The sequence below is a fragment of the Gobio gobio genome (assembly GCF_949357685.1).
Source record: "Gobio gobio genome assembly, chromosome: 2".
In the NCBI taxonomy this organism is placed as follows: Eukaryota; Metazoa; Chordata; class Actinopteri; order Cypriniformes; family Gobionidae; genus Gobio; species Gobio gobio.
Genome location: NC_137098.1, coordinates 51,985,114 through 52,013,038, shown reverse-complemented (window position 1 = coordinate 52,013,038; position 27,925 = coordinate 51,985,114). Strand labels below are relative to the sequence as shown.

At 38.3% G+C, this 27,925-nt stretch overlaps 1 protein-coding gene across 9 annotated transcripts in view; it reads right to left on the bottom strand.

Moving 5' to 3' along the window:
* Positions 1 to 27,925, bottom strand: part of dysf (dysferlin, limb girdle muscular dystrophy 2B (autosomal recessive)) — a 93,115-nt gene that overhangs the window by 25,813 nt on the left and 39,377 nt on the right. For 7 of the 9 annotated variants that reach the window (XM_079837281.1, XM_079837286.1, XM_079837284.1 and 4 more), the window contains 9 exons: positions 23,615 to 23,796; positions 22,430 to 22,570; positions 21,915 to 21,944; positions 21,359 to 21,394; positions 21,196 to 21,237; positions 18,198 to 18,299; positions 17,865 to 18,026; positions 17,034 to 17,199; positions 16,473 to 16,546 (listed from right to left, as the gene is read on the bottom strand). In XM_079837281.1, the coding sequence (XP_079693407.1) occupies positions 16,473 to 16,546; positions 17,034 to 17,199; positions 17,865 to 18,026; positions 18,198 to 18,299; positions 21,196 to 21,237; positions 21,359 to 21,394; positions 21,915 to 21,944; positions 22,430 to 22,570; positions 23,615 to 23,796 (935 nt within the window). The remainder of the gene's footprint in view (positions 1 to 16,472; positions 16,547 to 17,033; positions 17,200 to 17,864; positions 18,027 to 18,197; positions 18,300 to 21,195; positions 21,238 to 21,358; positions 21,395 to 21,914; positions 21,945 to 22,429; positions 22,571 to 23,614; positions 23,797 to 27,925) is intronic. The other 2 variants (XM_079837283.1, XM_079837285.1) reach the window with 1 other exon arrangement.

The following is a 27,925-nucleotide window of genomic DNA, read 5'->3' as shown; positions in this document are numbered from 1 at the left end:
TGCAGCTGATGAGTTTTCATTAGCTGCATGTTCATGTCACGTTTGGTGTGAGCACATGTCTTGTTAAGTTTTTCTTTGTGCCATGTGCTCATGTCTATTGTCTAACCCCGCCCACCTTGTTTCCTGATTATTGGTTCATTTGCCCCACCTGTCTTCCCTCGTTACCCTCCTTAGTTTGTTCCCTATTTAATCTCCTGGGCTGTGTTCGAAATCGCCCCCTATACCCTTAAATAGGGCACTATTTGAGTGAACATCCATTTTTAATGGTGTCCGAAACAATAGTGGACGTCTTTGAGTGCACTTATTCAATCCCACCATGCACCGCAATAACGAGTGTACATTAGATGTACGCGCTGGAGAATATGCTTGTTCGATGCCCGATCGGCGTATGACAGCAAAGTCCCGCGAGAGCATTTCGAGAGCAAACGAGAAACAACTCCTTATGCGTTTGAAACGTTCTCTCACTCAACCAGACGGTGTACTCTCAACGCACTGAGAGTCGCGCACTGAATGAATGAACTTACCGCTGTCCGTTTCGCCCTATGTACCCTCATTCTCCATTACTCCACTACTCCAAAAACGAGCCAACAAGCTTAAAGTTAACCCTATAACTCTTTACTTGTGTGGCACTGAACTTACTTGGAAAGGGGAATAATAAAGTAAATATTAAAAATAATATTTGTAGTAGGCCTATATATTTCATACTTTATAGTAGGCTACTATTAATATTATGGGCGTCAGAAGCAAAAAAAATGTCGGTGGGTCCTTTAACAGAAACATTTTACTGGAGTAGATGCAATTTACAAAAAATATATTTAAATATATCGGCTTGTTTAAACGTCTGGTTGAGGAAGACACACCTACGGAATACACAATCTTCATCAGCAGCAATAGTGTAGGAGGCTTGACGATAAGATTTGACGCAAATCGATCAGAGGTTCGAATTCGCCTTTTGCCAAACTCGCACTGATCCTTTTTTCCATCATATTTCAGATCGGAAAGGAATTTTTTTTCTATGAATATGAAGAAAATATTAGAAAAGTGAAAATAAAGCTACTAACGCGTTTAATCAGTGTTTATCAGGGTATGTAAACAGACGTGCTCAATTAGAGACGATAAGTGAGTGGGCCCAATATCATTGGTCTTAAAAAGTGTGTGAGTCGATGCCATCTCCTGGCGAAACGCGGGAATTCATTCAATGCACGGCGCGACTCTCACAGTGCATTATGGGTATTCTCTAGCCGTCGAGCATACATCGGTTGCAAACTCGTTATTGTGGTGCATTGTGGGATTGTATGAGTGCACTTAATAACGTCCACTATGGTTTCGGACACCACTAAATGGCTGTTCCCTCAAATAGTGCCCACAGCTGAATCAATCATCCATCCATCTTCCGAACCGCACTGGTCCAATATCATGCATACAGGTATAAATGATCCTTTTTAAGATGATTATTATATTGTTTGATTAAGGTTACATGCTAGTTTCCGTAGCAGAGTTCAGGATAAATCTTTTCATTATTACTGGAGCTGCCAAACAGCAAGCACAAACTGCAAAAACGGCTGCCTTTCCGGCGACTTAGTGTCCGAAATCACTCACTCGTTTTCGAAGTGGACTATATCAGTGGACTAATGTAGGGAATAGTGAATGAGGGTATAGGGGGCGATTTCGGAAACAGCCCTTGTGTTTGCAGTCCAGTGCGGAATCGTCGTCGAATGTACCTCATGTTTCCCTGCTCAAGTCAAAGTCAAAGTCAAAGTCAAAGTCAAAGTCAAGTCAAGTCAAGTCAAGTCAAGTCAAGTCATTCCCCGTCATTCCCCCTCGGGGTAGTTTTCTTTTGTCTTGTTTTTTGTTTTATTATTATCATTAAAAAGCCCATTTATCTGCACATTTGAGTCCTCGCCTCATCCCTACAACAACCCTGACAATTTTAACCTATGGTAGTGCACAGATCCGACCATTTGGACGACCGGAGGTGCACGCTTACCTTCACGTGCCATTAGGTTGAATTACCACATAAAAAAAAAAAAACATTGCAAGTCCTGAAAAAGGGTGAAAGCTTTGTTCCAAAACGCCGTTGTAACTTGCGTTAGTAACCATGAGGCACTTATACACAGACACACACAATTCCTGTTCTTTGCTTTTCACCTCTGGTCTAGATTGTATTTAGCATCTATAATATCACATCAATATTACACCAATGCTGGCCTTCTCAACCAGGAAGTCGGTTAGACCTTAAGGGATTTTTCAATGCAAGTATACATTTACAAATGAATTTATTTTGGTTTTAAGCATCTCTTGTTCACTAAGAAGTCTGCTGTATTCCTTCACTGTCTGCACATTTCAGTAGAGTCGAGGCATTCTTTCAAATAACCTCCAGCATATTTGCATGGTCTGAAGAAAATTAAGCCACCAACCAATATTCCATTTTATGAGCAACCACAGTTCAGCATGTTTCTTTTTCTCTTCTCAAAACTACTGATGCGTTTTGGATGTCAACTGCTAAGACCGAAAAACTGGCAAAACTGTTCAAATATTATTTGTCCTCTGGAGTGTCTAAAGGCTTGGCAAAGTTCTCACAAAGAATAGATAGAATAGAATAGACATGGCCCTGCTTTAGAGGAACATTAGAAAGCAGGGCCAAAACATTTGAAAACAGGGGTTTACAAAAAAAAAATCTATACAAAAGACCTCAAAATATGATGTTCCCCTTTGTGATGGACCCTATCCAAAAATATAAATTACATTTCACGCTCCAGGACCAAATTATAGTGCACACTGCAAAAAGTCTGTGGTAATATAAAGAAAAAATATGTTTGCAAAATTAAATAATTGGCATTCAAATTGTTAATGTACTAAAGCCAATTAATAAGCAAATTATTAAAATCTGGAAGATATTTACTTTGTATTAAGCTGAGAGTGTCTTTCTTTTTCTATCCATTATTGTTATGAATAAACCTGATGTTTAGACTCAAGACAGATGTTTAGTGGAGAAACTTGTAGTGTGGACTGTGAAACTGGAGGTACTCGAAAACGATGATGCATTTTTAGTCATGTGACTCATATTGTACAAATAGATATCTCTGTTTATACCAGTATTGTGCCTGTGCTATTCAATTTCACACTGTTGCTAAAAATATGGGACCCTCTTTATATTAGGTGGCCTTAACAACTATGCACTAACATTTTAACTAATCGTTTGATACATTGCACTTATTGTGTACATACATGTTTTTACATTGTACTTACATTTTTAAAAATACCTTCATGTAATTACATCTGTAATTAATTTCTGTAATTACATTTGTAACTACACTGTTGACACTTCCCTTACACCAAACCCTACCCTTAAACTTACCCATCCCACCACACCTGTCCATAACTTTACCTGTATCCCACCTCAATATCAGCAAAGGTGTTTTGCAATACAATATGAACAGAGTAAGTACATTGTACTTATTTTTTATGTAAGTACATAGTAGTTAAGGCCACCTAATATAAAGTGGGGCCAAAATATGTTTCTTTGTACACTCTTCATACCACAGTCCTGCAAAGATGACAGAAAATGTACTCGCAATTGCTGTCCTGCAACAAAACATGAGGGCAGTTGCGCTTTGGACCAAAAAATGGTGACTGAGTGCAAACTGGACGCATCAGTGAATGGTGAGATATTTTGCTAAATAAAATGATCCTGCTAGAAGAATAGAGAACTATATATGTTCCATCTATATATTATATATATTATAAGTAAGCATTTGTAAGGTTAATGAACACTAAGGTTAATTTGGTGTTTTCCAACGTTTCAGTGTGGATGTGAAACTTCTGAAAATTAATTTTTGCATTAAACATATTTGATAAATATAAAATTTCATAAAGTTATGTTAACTTCATGTGGATCCTAGACCCCAGTTTGTATATCCCTGAACTAGATGACATCAAAACGGTGAAACACATCTAATCATAATAACAATGAGGAAAACGTTTGATGAACAGCTTTCTTCTCACCATCTTTTATCGCTCCTTAAAGCAACAGGACAGGACAAGCTCATAGAAAGTCTGCATCTTCAAAATTTCATTAGTGGAAAACTGATTGAATACACATTTTCGTCTCTCTCTCTCTTTCTCTTCCTTTCACTCATTCTTTTTCTTTCTGTTCTTGACATTTGGCAATGAGGGGAAATGCACTGGGAATCTTTTAACAGCCCTATTTACTTTGGCTCTAGTGAGAGAGAAAATTTGGGTTTTTGATCATCTGGTTTTAATGTTTTCTAATAAAATAAATATCTTTGTTTGCAAAAAAATGTCTTGGCAAGTGGAGGCAAAGAGTACTACATTTAGAGTGCGATATAAACAAGAAGTTGTATCAAAGGATTCTGCTTGGTCCTAGCCTGGTGTAATGTAGTCATACGGACTACAACCAAAGGCCTGAAGCTGTGGAGATCATTTGACTAGAACCAAATTGGACCACACTAAGACCTGCATGACATCCAAGAGTAGATGGGCCTAAAAAGATCAGAACACACCTTTCTCCTATATGCTTGCCTCTCTTTTATATGTCCCTCATTCATGATCGTTGGAAATGAAATTCCTGTAACTAAAAAATTGCAGAAAGGATAGTTTGAATCCATTAAGTCTCCTTGATCTTAACACAAAACAGGATTCATTTCTGTGGAGAAATCGTGTTCTGCAACCAATCTGAGAAGCAGAACTTTACAGAATAGAAGACAAATATGAGAGCAAATAAAAATAAATAATAATAAAAATAAAATAATGGGTCTGTCACCCAAAGTTCCTGCAGTCAGTCACAAATACAAAATCCTTCATTGAGTAACCACTCACAAAACCAGCTAGATCTCCCACTTGCATATATCTTCCTGATTAGAGGCATCTGTTAACCTAATTAAACTGGTGTAAATATCATTTGGAAATGCACTTTATGGTCAGAAGTATGTGGACTCCCAAACACCACACCCATATGAGCTTGTCTGAGCATTTAATTTCAAAACCATGGGTATTATCAGGGAGTTTGCCTTCCCTTTGCAGCTATAATAGCTTTCGATCATTTGAGAAGGCTTGGAACATGCTGTGGGAATGTTGTGGACCATGAAAGATGTTGTAACATGGCTGCAGGAATTTGCACACATTCAGACACAAGAGCCTCGGGGAGGTTGGAGTTGGAGTTCCAATTCATCCCCAAAACAAGTGGGGTTCAGGTCTGGACTTTGTGTAGGCCAGTCAGGTTCTTTCATGACAAACTCAGTAAACCATTTCTATATGGACCTCACTTTGTGCAGAGAGGCAGGACGGCTGAATGCTTGATTTGACACACTTAACAGCCAAGATAATTCATTAAAAAAAAGTGTCCACATATTTTTGTCTATATAGTGTACTTTACATTACACTGTCCGCATTATACATATTATGAACTAAATATTAAAACTAAAATAAAATAAGTAAATAACGCAGAATTTTGAGGTAGTATTTAAATATCATATTTAAAAATCTCTTAACATTTTAAAGTGAGAAGCACAATGGCTTAGTGATATTAAAGGGGTGGTAAACCACAATTTCACTTTTCTAACTTTAGCTAGTGTGTAATGTTGCTGTTTGAGCATAAACAACATCTGCAAAGTTACAACGTTCAAAGTTAAAATGCAAAGGGAGATATTTGCTTTTAAAGGAATCAATTTCTAAGGACTACAGCAAACGGCCGGTAGGGACTACTAGACATTCCTCCAGGGTTGCTGACATCACCAGCCCCAATATTTACATAAACCCCTCCTCCAAGAATATTAAATAAGGGGGGGCGAGGCCACTTTGTATCGCTGCAGGGAGGCGTTGTTGTGGTATAGAATAGGCTGGAGTGTTGTTGCCGCAATGCCGACGAAACGCTGTAATTTTCATCCGGATTGCAGGTCCACTTTGTTCAGACTTCCTAGGGACAGGGGTGTATTGCAGTAAGTTTAACATACAACATGTTATATGCATGTGTGTATGAGACAGAGGGGAACAGGTCGCATTTGCAGCAGATATATCCTGCCCAACATAAATCAAAGCACGAGACAGACAGGGGTCGGAGGAGAAGACCGGAAAATGTGACATAATGGATAATATTCGTCTGTATTTGCAATACACGAGCCGCGGTTGAGCTGCGCGAGACAAACACTGCCAGTGTGGATGCACAACGGGCGCGCGCGGCTCCCGCTGCACATTTCACGGAGGAAAGCTTCCACAATCTTCGCGAGTTCAATGAAGGATTCGCACAACGGCTTGTCCTGAAAGATGGATTTAAAAACAGAAGCTGTTTACGGGCCACAACCTGTAAGTATGATTTATTTTTCGGCGATGTGTTTTCCTGTAAAAGTTTGTATTGTTAATTGTACGTTGTAGCAAGGAAGTACACAGATGACAACGCTGTTTGGCTCTGCAAACCAGTTTGTTAAATGCTCATTCATACTTAACGTTATCCGACAAACACCTAATGTTACAAACTTTTTTTTAAATCTCAACAGCGAACTTGGCATTAGTGTAAATTATTCTTTGATTAGAGCTTTTATGTATTGCCAGTGCCATTCAGTAGCAATCACTATAGATCCACAGTCTTTACTCTTAAGGACTGAACAGGTTCTGCTCGATGATCTTCACTAAAATTGTCTGGGTCTGATTCAGGCTCAAATTGGTATGGTTTTATTGAAGCCATTGTTTCTAATACTACCCAAAGCACAGTCTACCAGTAAAGGTAAGGGCCGTGATATTTCCGACAAACGTGCACTAAGCGAATCACAACACACTGGGCCAGCTAACCAATCTGAGCCCATTGCGGTATACAACCCGGAAACCATCAGACCGTTTTACAAGGAGGGACAGAGCAGTGTAGAATAAAGTTAAATATATAAAAAATAATGCAATTTTTTAAAAACGAAGCATGAACACATGTTACAGTGCACCCCACAAACACAATCAAGCCTTCGAAAGAATGTGTTTTACCACCGCTTTAAGACTTGTTTTAAGAGAATACATCTTCCCTCAGTTTCACAGATGTGGTTTAAGCCTAGTCCTGGACACTAAAATGCATAGTTTACCTTGTTTTAACTAAAAACATCTTGCACTGACATATCTTAAAATATGTAAGTGTCATTGTTTTGTCTCATGATGCACACCAGTAATGTTTTCTTCTAATGTATGTTTATAAAAGCTACTTAGATGTTCTAATTAAACTAGGCCTAATCCTAACGTAATCTAAGCCCTGTCTGTGAAACCAGGACCTTGACATCTATTTTGTCATATTGCTTAGTATAAACCGGTAAATGTCAGACCTTGGTCTGGGTGATGTCACTTGTCCATGCATTGCATCGTCATACACCAAGGGCATGCAGCACAGAACTCAAGCCACATCGCATGTGTATTCCGCTTGTTGACTTTGTCACAGCTATTCTGACTGAATAAAGGTGACGTGCCATGAACCACAAACACATAACGAGAAAAAATCTAATATTATTTTCCCACTTAATGAAGGCAAGAAAACCTGGACTCAAACCATAACATTATCCACACAATGACCTCAAGTCACGATGAAATGAAAGTTGCAGAGAGATGGAAAGAGATGGTGAAAGAGGTGATGATGTCATACATACGTACATGGAGGCTGGACTGAGAAGGCGAGATGTTAATAATGGCAGAGCTGGTGCCGTCTGCCTGTTATAAACCAGAAGCATTGGTTAGTTGGTTAACGTTAGTAAACACCCGTCATTCGCTAATCAACACACTTTCAAACATAAGCAATCACAGAGGAGCATTCATAGTGTCTAAGAAAGCCAAATCTTTCAATTTGGCCATTCAAAGTCTAAAGCAAAACAGTGTTTCAGGTTTAAATGGCAAATGTTTGAGGTTGTAATAGGAATGTATAATATTAAATATCCTTATCAAGACAAATCTAACTGAACTACACGTTATACCACACTCTACCAGTCAACAGTTCAATCCTGGCCGCAGTTATGATGATCATAAAGAGAAATTACATGAAAACATAGCAACACATTAGATCAGCAGCATGTATGGATGAAGTAAGATGACAGTATATATTATGGAGCAGACAGTGAATTGAAACGCCAGGTCTGGAACTCCCAGACTAAGATGCAACAGAGAGCGTCAATGAGGTACAGATGGCAACCCTACCGAACGCTCTGACTCGACCTGCGGTTTGTGAACTCAGACAGGACTGTTTCTAGCTGATAGATAAATCATTACCAAGGTCAGGACCATGAAATGTGATTCCCCGATGAAGAATGACACCCCAAGATTGTTGTTTTTCCTGGATGGGGCTCAAAAGTGTTTTTTTCTTTCTTTCTTCAATAATAGCTCTAACAGATGAGGGACTCTACAGTAGGATGAGTTCATGCTGCGATGTAAGCGCTAACGCTAATTAGCTGCAGACACAACACACATTTATATTCCACGGCGTTGCGCCTCCCAACGCTAAATAAAACCATTGTTTTCTATGGGAACGTGTTGCAGAGAAAGTGCCACAACAGCCATAAAACAACACTGGTAAAAATGCATTTTTGCGGACTGAACAATGGAATAAAATAATCAAATTTTGAGGAGAGAGCTCTCCAAGAAGTAACAATAACCTACCGTAACACTAAAGGTTTCATTTTAAAGACATTTGTCCCTGTACACATTATGAAATAGGTTGTAATAAATAACATGCTTAGGGTAAACATTTAATATAATTAAGTGCAAATCTTATTACATGTCAACAAATGCTCCCCTCAAAAGGATAATATATCATGTAAAACATAACAGCAGTTCTGCTGTTACATTGAGAATAAAGTCTGTAAAATATAAGTTAACGTGCGTGTTTAAGCAAAGATAAAACTAAAAGAAAAACGTAGCATTGATAATTAATAGTAAACTAAATGAACAAAAACATAATGTGCATCTATTATGCATATGTATGTTGGAAATATGTACCCATACAAACATAAAAGTTTATACTGCAGGTAAAAAATGTATACAAAAATACTGTGTATGTGTGTTTGTGTGTGGTAATAGTAAACAATATGTTACAGGGACAAAATGTCCCCATAAGGATATTGCCATCCTTGTGGGGACATTTTGTCCCTGTAACATACGGTTTACTATTACCACACACAAACACACATACACATACATATACACATACACATACATGTTCATTATAGTTGGTATGTCGTCTGTTCCTGTTTGGTTGCTCCCGGCATCACGTTTGTTTTCTCCTGGTCACTAGTATGTATTACGTTCTGTTTGATTTGCCCCTCATGGGTATTTTGTTTGTGTTTATTTTATTTTGTATTTAATAGAACCCCATTTTAGTTCTCGCTCCTTTCTACGTTATCCAACCCTGACAGATAGAATATACAGTTTGTACAGTATACAAATCATCATGTCTATAGAATGTCCCCATAAAACACGAAAATGTGTGTGGGTGCCAGTAATGTTACAGTATGTCATGAATAAATTATTAATATGACATCAACTGTATTTATTCCTGGAATAACCAATTAATTCAGCTTCCTTATAATTGGTCAATAAAGCGGATTCTTAAAGGGTTAGTTCACCCAAAAATGAAAATTATGTCATTAATTACTCACCCTCATGTCGTTCGACACTCGTAAGACCTCCGTTCATATTCGGAACACAAATGAAGATATTTTAGTTGAAAGCTGATGGCTGAGAAAGGCTTCAGACAGGCCTCCATTGGCATTCAGTACATTGACACTTCCAAGATCCATGAAAGGCACTTAAAACGTCGTTACAAAGTCTATCTCACCACAGTGGCTCTACAATAAGTTTACGATGCGACGACAATAGTTTTTGTGCGCAAAAAAAAATCAAAATAACACCTTTAACCAACTTGTTCTCGACTTCCGTGTGTGCCTCCACGACGCATGCGCGAGAATATGACGTAGCGCCGGCGTTCGGGAATCCATGAAATACACACTTTAACCCCATTTTGAGAACTACGCGAGACCTAAAGCACGATCAATGTAGAATCCAACAGCTTAGACACGCGCGTCTTCCTCTGCTCGTAAACAAATCACTTCTGGGTCATATGTCCGAACGCCGGATCTGCGTCATATTCTCGCGCATGCATCGTGGAGGCATACACGGAAGTCGAGAACAAGTTGGTTAAAGGTGTTATTTTGATTTTTTTTTGCGCACAAAAACTATTGTCGTCGCATAGTAAAATTATTGTAGAGCCACTGTGGTGAGATAGACTTTGTAACGACGTTTTAAGTGCCTTTCATGATCTTGGAAGTGTCAATGTACTGAATGCCAATGGAGGCCTGTGTGAAGCCTTTCTCAGCCATCAGCTTTCAACTAAAATATCATCATTTGTGTTCCGAATATGAACGGAGGTCTTACGGGTGTCCAACGACACGAGGGTGAGTAATTAATGACAAAATTTTCATTTTTGGGTGAACTAACCCTTTAAGAAAATAATAACGATGTCAAAAGTGCTACTGCATTTTACCCAAAATCATTTTCTCCACATCATTTAATACCACATGCACATTTTTCTTGCATAATTAACACAGCTAAATTTTTTTTTTGATAGGTTAGATGGCAATAAATAAGCGACACGTCTATCTGTATAAGGGTTATTACGTAAAACGAAACTGTTTATTGAAATAAATCAGAAATAAAATTATATTTAAATATTAGACGAAAAACCTAAACTAATCAAAAATTTGAAATGTGGCCTGGAATAAGTTAAAGTTGAAGCACTAAAATTACCAACTATAAATAAATGAAAACGTAAACTTTAAATGAAATAAAACACATAAAATAACAAACTTTAAATGAAAACATAAAAATAAAAGCCAATTTAAAATATTCATTAAAACTATTAGAATGCAAATAATACTACAGTAACATCGGTCTCTATCTTGTGTGAATTGGTGATTTTTACATACATATCCTAAGTAGTAATCTAATCCAAAAATGTCTTGCGATAAACAGCAGTTTTAGCTATAAACACATTTTATGCAGAGCAATTTTACACATTCCATCCTGATGAGCCTCGCCGCATCTGTCACATGCTAATCATGCCGAAGCATTCCCGATTCCTCTGTATTCTGATGCACATGGTGTGGGTGATTACAATGCTATGGTAGGCTGGTGTTACAAACAGCAGAGCCGTGCCAGAGATGTGTCTTCCCATGCAGCAACCACATCCTGCTGAAATTATGTGAAATCAAGCTGACTCTTTTACACCACAATCTAAATACAATCAAGAATGCTGGATGTGGTGTTAAACATCAGGAAATAAACTGGCTAACTGTTCTAATAAGTGCAAGACATAAGGACAGTTCATCCGGTCTATGCGAATGTTTTCAAATAGACTCTTAAGAAAGTCACAAAAACTGAGCTCAACAGGCCATCAGACTGGCTGCTCATAAACAGGGACCTGGTCGCGAAGGCCTGTCATCGAGCACTCTCATTCCCCCAGAGTCGACCCCTAGCAGGGGAGGTGTGGGGGTAGGGGGTGGCAGTTATTGTGGCGCCGGTGGTGAGCAGCCAGGAGCGGGGGGATGCAGTTGCCCAAGACGAGGACTTACCACATCAGAGGGAGGACTGAACCCTCGCAGCGCCTTCTGCTCTGTAGTGCCAGGGCATAATAAATACAACAAGAGAGAGGACTCCACGCAGCTACTCAGTAGAACAACTAATTAGGACCAGGCCGCTTTGTTTGCTGTTGTCCTCCAACTAGAGGAGTTGCATTACAGAACATTTTGAAGTACACACATTAGTAGGGCTGTTTGCCTTTCTTGCTGTCTAAAGGCCTTTGGGCAAAGCCACCAAGACGTAGGATCAAAATCAAACCTTTTCAGTAGTTCTCCCTCAAGTATAACCTCAGAAACCTCTTCAAAGCTCCTTTACATGGGTACTTGCTTTTAGCGCCCTGTTTCTGGAGTATATCGTTTAACCCACTCAAAACCGTAGCAAATCCACAAAGCCACCGGATTGGTGTTACTTTCCTCTATGAGGTTGTGTTTGGCCTCATCAAAAACCTGCTTTAAGTGACGAACCTGATCCAGGGAGCGTTTTTTATGAGACCGCTTGGGAATAGTATTGGGGTCTGGGCCAAGCCAAAGCAAAGTCTTTGGGGAGATGATGGGGTTCGAGTTTCATTTGATGCAAACTGTTGGGATAGGCTTGCTGTACCACTTTGTACACCACCAAACACAAAATACAAGGCATTAGAGGTGAAGATATTATAATGCTTAAGGGGAATACAGAAAATAAATCCCAATATATTTCAGTCCACTGGCACACGCTGTCTTTTGAATGCAATTTGCATGGCCTAATTCTCGATCATGGAGGTCATTTATGAGTGCTAGAGGCTGTGAAGGATGCAACAGACTATTAAGATCCAGCATAATTTATGGTCCAATCCAAAACGCTTGATGCAGGTACTATTTAATTCACACAGAGAATCACACAAGAGAAAACCAGGAGAAGAAGCAGCATAATCCACACACTTACTAACAACAATAACCAACAGGGAACAACTGAAACACAACTAACAAGGATTTAACAAGACTAAACTGAAAGGAAACAGAAGAAACACAAGCACATGAATGAAAAGACAAAAACACTAAAACGGAGTTTACACTGCATGATTTTAGCCCCAATTTTCACTCTGCAACAGTTTTTGCGAAATTGCCGACAAATGCCCAAAAATTGGAGGCAAATCAGTGCTCGTTCACGCAAGTGACAATCACGCAGTGTGCATTATCAAAGATGCGATATGAGAGAATCAACGATCTGTTGCAAACGCCTGTGAGACATTTGGCATGCTAAATATCTTGACCTGTCTGCGATTCAAAATCCTGCAGTGTGAAATGTGTTCTGACTGAAAACATACATCGGCGATGACCTACAGCCAATGAGAGAGCAAGATACAGGGCAGCGGGAAGTTCGGGGAGGAGTTAAAGACCAGAATTTGGATCGCAAGCTTCATGCAGGCAACCTTTTTTTTATAATTCTGGTCTCACACAGGATCTTGCGTTATTGCTTTGTCACTTCTTGTGTGTTTGGTTGTGAAACGTAGTTTGCGGACCAGACAGAGTTGTCAGCGATGTTTAACCTCCTGTCGCTGATCCATCGTGCAATGTGACAAGAACAGTGATCTGACTTTGAAAATTGTCGGCATAAACATGACAACAACACCGTATCACTGCTGCAATTCAGACACCTGAATCAGATCAGCAGAAACAACACATAAAAATCAACTAAACCGTTCAAAAGTTGTTGGGGTTTTTTGAAGAAGAAGAAGAAATTAATACTTTCAGCAATGATAACAATAAATTGATCAAAAGTAAGAGTAACAACATTAATTATATTTTAAATACAGTTTTAAATGCTGTTCGTTTTAACATTCCTATTCATCAAAGAATCCTGGAAAGAAGCCAACCAACACTGATAATAATAAGAATGTTTCTTAAGCACCAAATCATCATATTAGACTGATTTCTGAAGGATTGTGTGACACTGAAGACTAAAGGCTGCTGAAAATTCAGCTGTCATCAAAGAAAATATTACAATTTAAAATAACTTTTCTATTTTAATATATTTAAAGTGTTTTATTTCACAATAGTACGGTTTACTGTATTTTTGTTCAAATAAATGCAGCGTTTGTTGCATAAGAGACAAAAAAAAATTTTACCCCAAACTTTTAAATGGTTGTGTTGATTTTTTCAGGCTTAAATACGGCATGCAAAAGAAGCACATTCTTGCAAACTGTCTGAGTTGGATTTTTTGGTAAAATGTGTAAAACGTGGTTGCTGGAATCATTCTTAAAAAGTAAAGTCTCGAGAAAAGACAGAGGATAAGGTATTTTTAACCAGCTTGGACATGAAGGCTTTGTTTTGTATTCTGTTTTTAAACAGTCAAAAGTTACTGTGCACAGGATATTGATTGGAGATATTGAGTATCTTCTTTCTAGATCTCAGAGTGAGTATCAGACCATTTACTGCCATCAGGTTCCAAACAGTAGCCACATAGAGACGATCATATTTTCCTCTTTGGCTTTTCATGGTTTCCTGAGTAGATCACAGCAGCCTCAAACTCCCACTGGAATGCTAGAAGTCATGCAGGATTGTGGCCCAGGGATCAAATTGCTTTTCCTTCAAGTGCGATAGACCCCTGAAACTTTATTCTAAACCAGTGCAGCTGGCCGGTACGAAAGACCTTGCTACTGTATGTTAAAACCACCCTGGAGGAACCTGAGACATCTGTGAATTCTACATGGTATAAAATAGAAAACGCAAAAAGAAGATGAGCTGCCAAAACTGCTAATCAAATGCATGATCTACATGTGCAAAAGAAAAACAACTACACCCTCAAGCTAAACCAAAAAGTGATGATCATACAAAACCATGCAACAATAGCCCTTCTTTACAAAAACGAACAATTAACGTACCCATTTTCCCACAGTTCCTTCACTTCCTATATTCCATCAAACATTTCTGATAGACAAAAATAATGGTCATTGGGGAATCTACCACAGATGACTGCGGTTGTGGTCCCTCTTTTATTTTTGTTAGCAAGAACGAGCCATTTGATGGCAGTCATCATACAAAAGCACATTTATAAATCAAGCCCATAGTGCAGTGGTCACGAGACATCTGAAATCAGGAGCAGAACTGGAGGGGATGTTTATTGTATATCTAGCAATACATTTTCAGAGTCAAACATGTGGTTATTTCTTGAGTATGCAACTGATTTCAGTCAAACCACAAATGGTGTGGCCAATGATGCCATCTGAATTGCCTTCTTGCACTGTGTTACGTAACATTTCAGGTTCATAATTGGCGATGAAATTAAGGCAAGACATTGCAGGTAAAAACATTACTTTGTCACATACTGAATCTTGAATCTTGTTCTCAGATTAGATCAACGGAAAAGGTAGCAAGTGCAGAAGAAAAATCCCCATTAATGGCTCTTAACTAGAGCTGGGCGTGGGCTTATAAAACTGAGCTCAAAAGGGCAAGCGTGAAATATTCCTGTTTCCACTCTGCATACGACAGAACGTCTCACATCCACAGGGAAGCACTGGCTGGAACGTCAAAAACCTAAATAAACTGCCGTGAGTACGATACATTTCCAAGGAAACCAAGTGGGCCGTACGGACCCGAATCTGATATTCTAGTCTAGTTTTTCTTCCAGTGAATGAACAAATAAATGCTGAGAGGTTAAAGCTGAGACATGGAAACAATTTTTCTATTTTCCTAATCCCCCTTGATCATTTTTTATGTTGTTTTTATTTATTTTTTGGGAGTATTTTTAGTTCGTAGTTATGAGAGGGAATTGATGACAGCTCGAGAAGGCGTCATTAAAGCTGGCCTCTCTTCTCAAAAAGCGAAGCGTGTCATTGTCTCAAGATGGTGTAAACCTTCATCACACATGCTAGCGCCAAACAGTATTCCATCATGTTACTGAATTCATGATTTCATCACACACCCACCCCCAATTATATCATAAGTTGACTAACATGGCACCATAGCAACATTACAAGGCTAGTTTGGCCAAATGTAGTTTCTAAAAATCTAAAAGTAAATTCAAGAAATGGATCACGAACTAGATTTAGAAACAGCATTTCTACTAATACCTAATTGAATTTAAGTCAATACTATACCCATTGTGATCTTGTCTCTCAATTCTTCAAGAAGCAGCCTTCCACTAGTCACCATCTACAAAAGCCCTGCTTTCTTAGTGCCACAGACGTTGTGTCCCTCTGGGGCAATGCCGTAACCCAGACTTTATAATGGACAGGATGTGATTGCCATGTTTTACAACTAGAATCACACTTAAATTCCACCAATAAAGGCCTGGAGAAAACTACCCCTAGAAGACCTTATAAAGTGGTGTGTATACTCAGAAGTGCTTAACCTTGCCATGACAGCATACCTCATACTCTAACAAGGCTCCAAAGGAAATCTGGAGAAACCCAAGCTATATGATCCACTGACTAAAAGTCAAGAGGACTAACATCACAACAATATTCAAAGGCCCTTGACTTTTCCCGTTGTTGTGATTTACTGGATAAGAATTTTTACGTGTAGGGTGAATTCAGGGCGATTGGGACACTTTTTGTCATTGAGTTGACTTGGAAAAAGTGTCCCAATCACCCTGAAATCACCCTACCTGATCAAATATTTCAGAGCTTGACAAAACTAGAAAAATGTACAATCATCAAATGTATAAAATTGATTTAACTAATTTAAAATGACATTTTGAGGCTCCCTTAGAATGATTTTGCTGAGGCCCCCTGGTTGAGAATGACTGCTATAAAGCCATTCTTCCAAAGAGCATTTCTGAGGAAGTTTCAGAAGAGATGTGGATACAGCACAACATGTCACCTTGTCAATCAGCTCAAGAAAAAGAAGGACATGTTAAGTTGCAGGTAAAAAGACAGATCATACCTGTCCAGGAATGAGAGGCTCCTTGTCATCAATATCAACCAGAACTTCATCTCTAGGGGTGTGAGCAATCTCCTCTGTTGATGAAAATATACCATACATACTGTAAGAATAAGTATAATGTTTGATCCACATGATTGATTGATTGACCTTTAAATGTATCTGTTGTGTTTAAAATATTTCAAATATATTTTGATATGTAGTTAGTAACAAGATCCCTGTGATTTAGCCAAGTAAGACATGTTCCTGGATCGACATATTTTGTTGCTCCTGAAACAACATTCATGTCCGAAAATTTAGTCCTACCCCTAAAACTAACCCTATCCATAACTTTTTCCTAAATGAATAACACTGACGTAGAAGCACCTAATCCTGGTTTTAAACCTAAACTTGACATAAACTGTAAACTTGTCTCTCAAATCTGATTGGTTGATTGCAATGTTATTCCAGGATCAACAAAGATGTTGATCCAGGAACATGTTGTACTTGGTGAAATCACATTCACCTTAGGGACAATATGGTTCAAACGGTTTTAAAGTAATTTTCTTATTTCCTCTGTCTCACCAAATTCCTCTTCTGTAGGGTCTCTCTGAAGGCTCTCTGGCTGACAGCGAAACTCATTCAGTGAGTGGACTGTGCACTGGCCCACAACAGGCTTCCTGCCAAACTGTCGGTTGTCTATAACCTTGATCACCAATGGGGGCATGTAGAGCTCTTCCTTGGGCAGTCGCTAGAGTGTAGGAAACGGGCAGAGATGTGAACATAAAGAGATGCAAAACTTCCAAACTTTTAACTTGTAACATAATGACTTGTTTATTTATCCATTTCAGTTGTTATTCCAAAGAACCTTCCTCTCTCTCTCCTCTCGTCCTCTGTGAAAGTATTTCACACCCTAAACTGAGTCAAACATGACACGGTATGGCACAGGACTGACCACGACTGACAGTGCAAATAACTTTCCCAGTCATTCAGCATTCTTTCCATGCGATGCCTCCCAGTCTTAGATGAGTATTGGAACAGAATCCAAACTATCTTACGTTTTAGAATTAAGAACTGACGCTCATTGCTGGGGAACATTGTTACTGTGCCAGTCATCACTCATGCAACATCCACCATGTGAAGGACACCGTGACCACACTGTATATAAGTCTGTCACAACTGGTTAGCAGCATGCTGTAACAAAAAATGTGATATCTTAACCGGATTTTTACATGAAGAAGAAGAGGGCTCAGCCAAAGGTATTTACTATTAACCTTTGATAGTTACAATAGATGTGGTATTTTTGTATTTATCCTTGATGAATGCACATTAAAGTTGAATCTTACCGAATTGTCCCTGATTTATTTAAAAAACAATATGTGGATAATAACTGACAAATCAAAATCCAGAGCTTACGACATCAATGAAGAGGGTGTTGATGTCAAAGTTAGGGTTCTTCTTAGAATTTCGAATGACGCACGACTGAACCACACTTGCTCCACATTCCACCTGAAGACTGGGAGATGTCACACTGGCCAGTTGGAAACTCTTCAGGTTACGCAAACCCCACGCCAGTATCTAAGAGTTTAAAGGTTAAAAGGTTAAAAGGTTGTCACATCAGGTGCAATGGCCTTAAGTAATCATATAAGGGAAAATAGCATTTTGTAAGGTTCATATCAAGTCTATACTGTGATAGAAGTGCTTTTCAAACTGTGTTAATGGATAACTGAGGTTATGTTTTGGGCTCACCTCAATAGCTGTGCGCTGTAGGACAGGTTTTATCCCCTGTGGCACCATATAGACATTAGGTTCCCTCTGTGGTGGTGGATAGGGCAAATCAGAGTCCTCTGACTAACAACACAGGGCAAAGCATAATAGGAAAAGTCAATAAGGATCAGGATTATTATCGTTAACTAAACCTAAAACTATTTTTTTTTAAAATTTATTTAGCTAAAGCTGAAATAAAATAAAATATTAGACAAAAATTTGAAATGTTGCCTTGGTAATTAATTGAAATAACTTTAATATGAAGCACTAAAATAATAATTTAAAAAAACTAAAAATGCAAATTAAGAAAATAAATAAAAATAAAACATAATATTTAAATAAAATACTAATAAATAATGGCAAATATAAAAATGTATATGAAAAGCTAATTCAAAATATGAATAAACACATGTTAATAATACTAAAATAACATTGATAAGGATATTTTGATATACGTCGCTATTTAGTGTGAGGTAAGATGGCTGAAAATGCATTAACAGTTTCAAAAACCATGTTATCGTCATTTAATTGAAGGAGACAAAAGCACTATTCGGACGGTAATTGTTTCTCGTGGGATCATAAGGTATTTTCATCATTGACAGGGGCTAGTTAATGATTTTATTGCCGTCCCAATCCAGAATGTCAGTGTTTTTCTCCCACCACCCGCGTAAAAATCCCAGGCCAAATGACCTACTGTTTTCAAGAATATATCACTTCAAAATTGACTGTTTATATCCTTTTTGACCACTGCAGAGCACCTTACGGTTGTGCTTCGCTGTAATTTGGATGCATTTTATAGATCTAGACTTTTATTACTGAAATGCTTACGTTATTATGGCAGCAATTGTATATGTTAAAATAACCAAGCAGCATTATGTTTACCTCAAGTAAATAAGAGACTGTATTAACTTATATTCTTATTATACCAAGCATATGACATTTTATTTACAGCATACAATCAAATGTTATTGACCACATGAGCAGCACGTTCCCAGGTGCGCAAGATCACAAAACTCCACCGTGAATAAATCGTCATCCGAATGCACAAGTTTTATCACTGAGGTGACATGCTAATTTATTTTTACGGACTTCCATGTGAGAAACAATTACTGTCCGACCAGGGCTAAAGAGTACATTTAGAGGACTCAACTTCTTTCCATTCTTCTCTACAAGTACATTTGCACGACACACCCAAAATTGAAAATGGGTGTGAAAACAAACAAGAAATCGGTTACTAATAGCAGCAACAAAAAGTCAAACATCATAACTTTCCATGCCAATCAAAGTTAGCAAATCACATCACAGTCCACACACGCATACGCAACGATCAGCCAGGACTGCATTGAGCCAGTGCAATTGTTTGATGAATGGCACTACTGTTGAAAACAATGGTGCTCTGTGCAAGGGGACCTTTGGAGATATTCTTCAGCCATGGAGAATTGCAATGTTTTAAATTCCCCATGGCTGAAAACTTCTCCAAGGTTAAAAACCTCATTAAGTTGGATTTAAAAGAGCGCCATTAAAATCAGCACAAAATAAACGTTTTGATAGTCTTTTCATGCATATTGTGATTTTGTGACTTGAACAAGAAATGTAGTGCAGGACTTGATTTTGTCTATTGGGAATTGATTGGATTGTCCCGCCGTCCCGCCAGTAAACATGTCATCAGAGAAGAGACGTAGTTGCAAGAGGGAGAGAAAGTCAATTTGATTTAGGATTATGAGGGCACATGAATGATGTGCACGGATAAATCATTTATAATAAATCCATTTTGATTTCATGGTGACTTTAAAATAGGAACACCTTTAAAAAACATTGATAATAATTGATAAATGAGAACCTTTCCTGACAATTATACAAACTCAGTGCTCAACATGCTCAAGCCTTTAGACACAAACATTTTGGAAAGGCCACTGTATTTAAAATGTTAAACAGTACACTTATAAGATCTTAATAGGAATGCACAATATATTGCACTTAAATGTATTCATTTGGCAGACTCTTTTTTTTTTTTAAGTGACTTGCATTGCATAATGGTAAATGGACTGCATTTATATAGCGCTTTTAACAGACCCTTGGCCATCCAAAGCGCTTTACATCTTGCCTCACATTCACCCATTCATACACCGACGGCGGTGTTCTACTGTTTGAGATACAGGAATGCAGAACAAAATATTGTATTGCACATACTGGCCAATATAGCTTTTTTATTTACTGGTGTTGGACAGTCATTTTGCTATGATATCATGCAGTTATTTCCAGCAAAGCAAGGACAGTAAGGTAGAGTACAGAGGAAAAGGAAAAGTGCAAGCCTCATTTTCAGTGCCATATTTCCCATGTATTGCCAATTTACTATTGGCGACACAATGCACATGTACTAGTCCAGTGTGTTTAAGTCCCTAATGTGTTTGTATCTTATGAAGAGCAGCTATTATGCAGTCTAATAGCAGCATGTTAGTTACACCATTAGCCCATCACTTTGTGTCTTTTTGAAATGCCACTGCAGAACAATACAAATCTTTGTGCAGATGAAGTAGAATCCAGTAGTTAGGAGAGCTGGGAATACAGACAGATCAGAAAGGGCTCTCAATTTCCAAGTCACCTCCCAAAAGATCTTGTCCTTGGCAGGCCTCATAAAAATCGAGGAGGTGCGTACATAGTACATAGAGTTCTGGAGGAATCTACCCACCAGGGATAAAAAACCAAAAACAATCTAGATCTCAACACCCCATATCTACAGCCTAATGAAAACCAGTGGGAATGACAATTTGGAGCTAACTATACTGGTTCCAGCTATCTTCCATATTGAGTTTTGTTTTAACATTTGAAGAGACGCTTGGCTGCTATGGAGATCTGAAGGACTTTTGTAATCCTTTTGGTTTAATATGGTGGAACCACATGCCCTGTGTTTTTTGAGTCAAAAGTTCCTGCTAAATACAGTCAAATGTGTTTGTGTATGTGTGTGCATGCTGAATTGTACCCATTGCTGTTGACTGTCAGAGAGGAACCCTTGAAGCACAAGCTTGAAGATGCCCAAAATAAACAGAGAGGGGAAAATGAACAAGAGAACAGGAAAGAGATGCTCTGGGACAACTGCAAACAAGATTCATTGTCTATTCACTGAATCCTTCACCAACACTTACCTCATCCATGATATGTGAGGGTGGTATAATATCCCCCTGGGGGAAAAAAAAGAAAAATCAAATAAATAAAGTGTTACTGTGTGGGCATTTGTTTGTGTGTGTGCGTGGGTGGGTGGCTTGACTGTTCTCTAAGGGTTCACTTTAATTCAATTTCCCTGTGATTATCCCACTCTAACAGATGCCAGCTGGTCAGGTCTGGACTGGGTGGGGCCTCTGGCACTCTTAAACTCCACTGGCATCTCCAATCAGTCTCCTGGCTGTCTGCATTGCCCAGACAGGGCCGTTTGCCTGAACTGAGAGCTGCAGAACGGTGCCAGTCTCCAAACAGACAGAGCTAGGGAAACCGGTTCAGATACAGTGATGTTTATGTCATTTACAGCAGCTCTATCCAATTACTCAGTCGTGCCTGACTGAGAGAACAGGGAGTAGCGGGGACTTGAAGGAGAATAGGAAGTGTGTGTGTGTGTGTGTGTGTGTGTGTGTGTGTGTGTGTGTGTGTGTGTGTGTTTGTGCACGTTTTTTAAGAAGGGCTTAAACTTAAAGAAATATGACTAACCTCTTGCCCTGGGATGTGATGAACTGCAGGCTGTGAAGAAAGAAAGAATATAAATGAATACATTATTTCAACACACATCTTTGTGTACACAGATGCACTATAAAACTGAGAGCGGTTTTGAATTTTAAATCACATGTTGTCAGACGCTATGCATACAAATGCAACTGCGTGGGTGAAGGAGCCACTAAACTTCCTCTGTGGTGCTGGAGAAGCTGTGATATGTGCCATGTAAACACTTGTGGGTTAAACTCATAACAAAAGCATCTCTTTCAACAGAGATGCTGCAGACAACAGCTGTGCTAGAAGTGTCTAGAGGACACAAAGAACCCCATAGACTCATTATTAAGGTCATCTTAATTATGATGGATGGTGACCTTGGTGGCCTTATGGTATCATGACTGTGTCCTTGACAAGAAGCACTGAAAATTTTTAAATGAAGGCCAATCATTCCAATTACAATATCACAACTGATGGTAATAATGACTATGAGTGATAATAATTGAGATAACTCTTACTTTATCTCTACGGATCAGTTCAAAAGCAGCAAGAAGTTCTCCAGCAGCCTTCCCAGCTTTCTGAATGGGATACCAAGCGAGGCGAGGGGAAGATACCATTGAAGGTTGGCAAACACAGCGGCCCATAAACTCATCAGCACCCTGCAGAGGTCAAATAACTTGTCAAGCATTTTCTGTTTCAAAACCAGGTTAACATGGATATTATGACAGTTTCTGAGGAAAACTTAAACTATACAATGGTTTCGTCAAAATTTGCTAGGTTTCTACTAGGTTTCAAACATTTGGTAGCAAGCAAACTTGATATTCATAACTGTCTTAGATTTCTGTCTGTGAAATAATCCTTTAACATTACTTTATTTTAATTAATGTTTGTAGTCTAAATCTGTGGTATCATTAACCTGTCCCTAAACAGCATATAAAACTAAATGAACTATAGTTGGTTGCTTTACACAGAGATACTGTAGTCTACTTGTACATGTATATGAATTGGAGAAAATATAATGCACAATATAAATTCTGTAGTCTTACCTACATGTTTGTTTAATTAAGAATACAAAATTCAAAAAAGTTGGACCAGCCTGAAAAACGTTTTTGTGATTTCATCTTAAGTGATATATATATACACTTATATTTTTAGGTTTCGTTTTAGTTTGTTTAGTAATTTTGTTATGTGCTTTTGTCATTTTTTTATATATATTTATATTTAGCTTTAATGTATTTTTATTTCATTACTTATTTTATTTCAGTTATTTTCATTTCCTTTTTTCATGTAATATTTAAATGTTATTTTATTTCAGCTGCATTTTAATTAACAACAAAACATGTTTAATAGTAAAATGTTTAATAAACATTTTTAATTTTTAATTACAATAACAACACTGGTTTAAGAAGTGCAATTTATGATACCAACATTGTTTAACATATTTCAAATGATTAAAATCTGACTGTTACATGGATTTCAGTCTTTCCTCATTTAAGTAGATAAGTGCTGTACTTCCTTGGTGTTATGATTATGAATTAATATGGCTTTCTATAAGGAACTTTGGTCAGATAATCTCTGCCTGACAAAGTTGGCGGCCCTCAGCCTGAATAAGCTGTAAATTGGACCAGACTTCATGTCAAAAGTCTGACTACGCAAGACAAATTTGACATGAAACACACCCGCTTAAAATAACAAAAACTCACATAGGTGTCCTGATCGTACAACTCCACCACAATGTGCGGAGGGCTCCTCTCAGTTACTTCAAGGTCTCCAAATATTTCCACTTCGTAGAAGATGAGGGTCTGGTCCCAGGTGGGATTGAGTGTGTTCCGAACAGTCACCGTCTTCTGGCTCTGATGCAGGAAGGACACAATGGCATAGGGATCTAATCAAAGAGTCAAAGATCAAAGGTCACTATATTGCATCGCATTTTCACGTCATGGAGAGTGATGAAGTATGGCATGAGTTGCAAGTTCACATGGAGAGGGAAAAACATGGGTAATGTGCATTTGTATACTGTCAAAAACGAGATCTAAACTGTCAACTGAAACGAGAAAGGCTTCGTCAGGTCAGATGGAGGTTATTGCCACGTAGATGGATAAATGCAATGGAAAGAACTGCATCAAGAGTTGGGAAAGATGTGCAGCCATCAACTCATTGAAGTCTGTTTGCCATCAAGACTGAGGCAGTGATTCGGTACGTTCTCCTCAGAACAAGACTTTCAATGCATCAGTAAACATAATAAACACAAGTATTTCTGTTTTTATTTGGTTCTGTAATGAGGGTGACTTTGCCAAGAATATAACATCAATTATGGAAGTGAAAAGAACCAGAGATACCCTGAGTTATGGTGAAGGGAGGGTGAGACCATTTTTTCACGTTAGTAGGTCTATGTAATGTCTAAAAGATGATGTGTAGTTGTGAGACAGAGAAAGGGGGGGGGGGGGGGTAAGTGAGTTAGCGAAAGCATGTGCATGTGTGAGTGTTTATGTATTTAAGTGAGTGTTTTAAACAGATAGTTCACCCCAAAAAAAGAATTATGTCATTGTCATTCCAAATCTCTATGTAGTTAGGTTCAAATTACAATACAAAAAGGCATGTGTGATATGTCTTAAGAAGCCAAATTTCAATTTGAATGCAAGCCCAAATTTCAAATTTGTGAGCTTTGTCAAAACGTGAATTTGACCCAAAGCTTTAATATGATTTAAAGGGGTCATGAATTGAGAAATCAACTGTCCGTTGAGCTTTTGATATATAAAAGTTCATGGTAATATAAGACTATCCTGTAAGTTTCAGAGCTGAAAGCTTTTATAGACACCAGGCCCAGCAAACGATCGATTTCAGAATATGCCACACCTTGACGTCATCGTGTGGTGAAACACCGCCTCTGCAGAAGAAGATCAATGCCTACTTCATCACTGACTGTTTAGCCCCGCCCACCGATTCGCACATGAAACATAGGCCTAGTGTTAAACCATCGAGCTACAAAGCAATAAACATGCCGTTGAGGATTACAAAATATTGTGCAGTGATTGGGTTCAACAGTGATGCAACTTGTAGGTAACTGTGTTCATTCTAATGCCTGATCTGAAATGTGATGATTCATGTAGTCAGATGTTCTTTATTTGTGTGTCAGTAAATCAGACCAGTGACTAAACATCAACTTGCGTTGTTTCTCTTAGTATGATGAAAATAATCTGTTATTTAACGGTGATTAAATTCTATAAAGGAAGCAATCAAAGAAAGCTCCCTTTGCAATCGTTTGAGCAGCGCGCGTTGGAGCTGTCAATCAAACAGGAGAGTTTATCAGTGACTCCCGTTTTATTCAATGAATCTCTTAACTATATCACGTTTGCACTGTTAGTGAAGATGAAAGCATTCGTTAGTGTACAGAAACTGAGTTGCAATGACGAGATCACTGCTTTCATGCTGTGTGATCGGCTACAATGATCATCACTGCAACCTTTCATGGCACGATCTTAATATAATGCCATAAATCTTAATATAATGCCATAGATCTAAATGTAATGCAAAACTTTTCACGATTAGTTAAGCATGAGAGCTTTAATAGTATAAACGCGCTAAAAGAGAGAGTAATACTATTTCAAATGGAAAGGCGTTAGCCAATTACAGCAGTGGGTGTTTACACTGAAATCTCACAGCAGACATACCTCTTAAAAATTCGAAATGCTTTTTTAAAATTAAAAAGTATCCTAACATTATAAGTGCACCCCAGGGAACATCATAAAACAATACGAAAACGCAGTTCATGACCCCTTTAAAGAACACTAGGAACATAATGAACAAGTAGTATGGGTTACTTTTTTGTCCTTTCTGAAGCATGACAAGTGTGGTCTCTATGAACTGTCACTGACAACAGCAATGTGTACATTCTTCCAGATTTATCTGCATTAAATAACAGCATATGAGTTTTTAATGACTTGAGGGTGAGAAAATAATGGCACAGGTTTTGTTTTTAGGAAACTATTCCTTTAAAATGCACAACACACATATGTGTGTTTGTATTATACATACATACATACATACGCGTGTGTGTGTGTGTGTGTGTGTACTTGTCTACCTATCTAACAGGGGACCTTGGTGTCGTTACACACCCACCAACAGGGGACCACCGAGCCAAGAGGGGACATATTTCAGGTGTGTGCGCGTGTGTGTGTACGTGCGTGCGTGTGTGTGAGTGTAGAAAAATAATGCAGTGACATCAACTGCTTAGGAATGCCAGAAATTGGAGGGACAGTCAAAGTTTATTATTTCAGTCGACGTAAAGCAGCCTCAGAGGGATAGTTTCACTTGGGAGGGAGAAATAGACACTTTTCCCAGCTCTTAATAAACTAGCCCAGTTACACACATGCACACACATACACACAACTTCCCACTTCCCACAAACACAGTGGCTCAAATAAACAAAGGGAAAAACAAGCTATGGGGAGCGTGCACTGTTACCCAGGAGCCAATGGGAAATAAACACAGGCAGTGTCTAATCTGCCTGCTTACAGTGAAATGTAAATAAACTGTATTCCCCAAGGGCATTGTGGGACTGGACATGTCGACGGCTGCCCACGTGTACGACTCAAACATGATGCATGACCCTTGGGAACAATGACATGCTCAAAGAAAATAGGGAAAGGATTTTGGCAATAGATTATTTCCCATATATCAATACTATACAGTGTTTAACTGTACGAAAATCTTATTCAAATACTAGATAGATAGATAGATAGATAGATAGATAGATAGATAGATAGATAGATAGATAGATAGATAGATAGATAGATAGATAGATAGATAGATAGATAGATAGATAGATAGATAGATAGATAGATAGATAGATAGATAGATAGATAGATAGATAGATAGATAGATAGATAGATAGATAGATAGATAGATAGATAGATAGATAGATAGATAGATAGATAGATAGATAGATAGATAGATAGATAGATAGATAGATAGATACATAGATAGATACATAGATAGATACATAGATAGATACATAGATACATAGATAGATACATAGATAGATGGATGGCCTATAGCATCTGGCAAAAACCTTTGATTTCATCTAATCCCCTCCAGTAGCCAAAGCAGTGATGCAGCTCCACATTTTCCCCTCCTTTATAAATATTGTGGTCCATCGATCATTTCCCTTTACCAAACTCCTTCTCAAGCACACCAAGGACAAGTGATTTCTGCCTCGAGCTTGATTTATTCATTTTCCTCAGAGCTCAGAACCCTGTAAAAGATCTAGGCTGGGTTTTGTGCATCAGGAGACTGACCCAAAACTATTTGTAGATTTGTAATCAGAGCGCCAGACTGGCCTGATTTATACCAGGCCTGTATTTTTAAAAGGATCCTCAATGTTTTTTCATCTGTGCTTGCGGGTTCAGAATGAACCTTAAACGCACAGCCCGGGTAGCTACATTTCCAGGATTTCGCAAAAAACAAAAAACAATATACTTCAGATCTTTCTCCACCTTAAAGCCTCTTTTCTTTTTTCTTTTCATCCTTGTCCGCTTTGTTCCCATTTTTAGACTATGGTTTTCCATGCATAGGAGATTTATACCAGACATCTCTAATGGGTGATAACCAGCAGGCGTATTTTGCCTGCATTTTAATGATGTGGAGCACTCTGGGTTAAAAATTTCACTACCACAACTTAGAGCTTTAGACCATGGCAACACTCGCTATGGTTTAAAGGGGGTGAAATACTGCTCTGGTGTTGCCAAGAAAGCTCTTTTATATTTGACTTTTTCAGGGACTGTTTTTTTGCCAATGTCAACAATCAGTGTCACATTTTGAATGAAAACGCACTTCATGTTTATTAATAGGTAATATTAATATAAGGCAATAACAAGGCCCACACGGAATCCGCACATTTATGAGGGGAATTCAGGGGAATGGCTTAAACAGAGCCGGGAGCACTAAACATATTGGTGGCTGAAATACATTTACGCATAACTCTTTCAAATTACAATTATTAGAAGAATAACCAA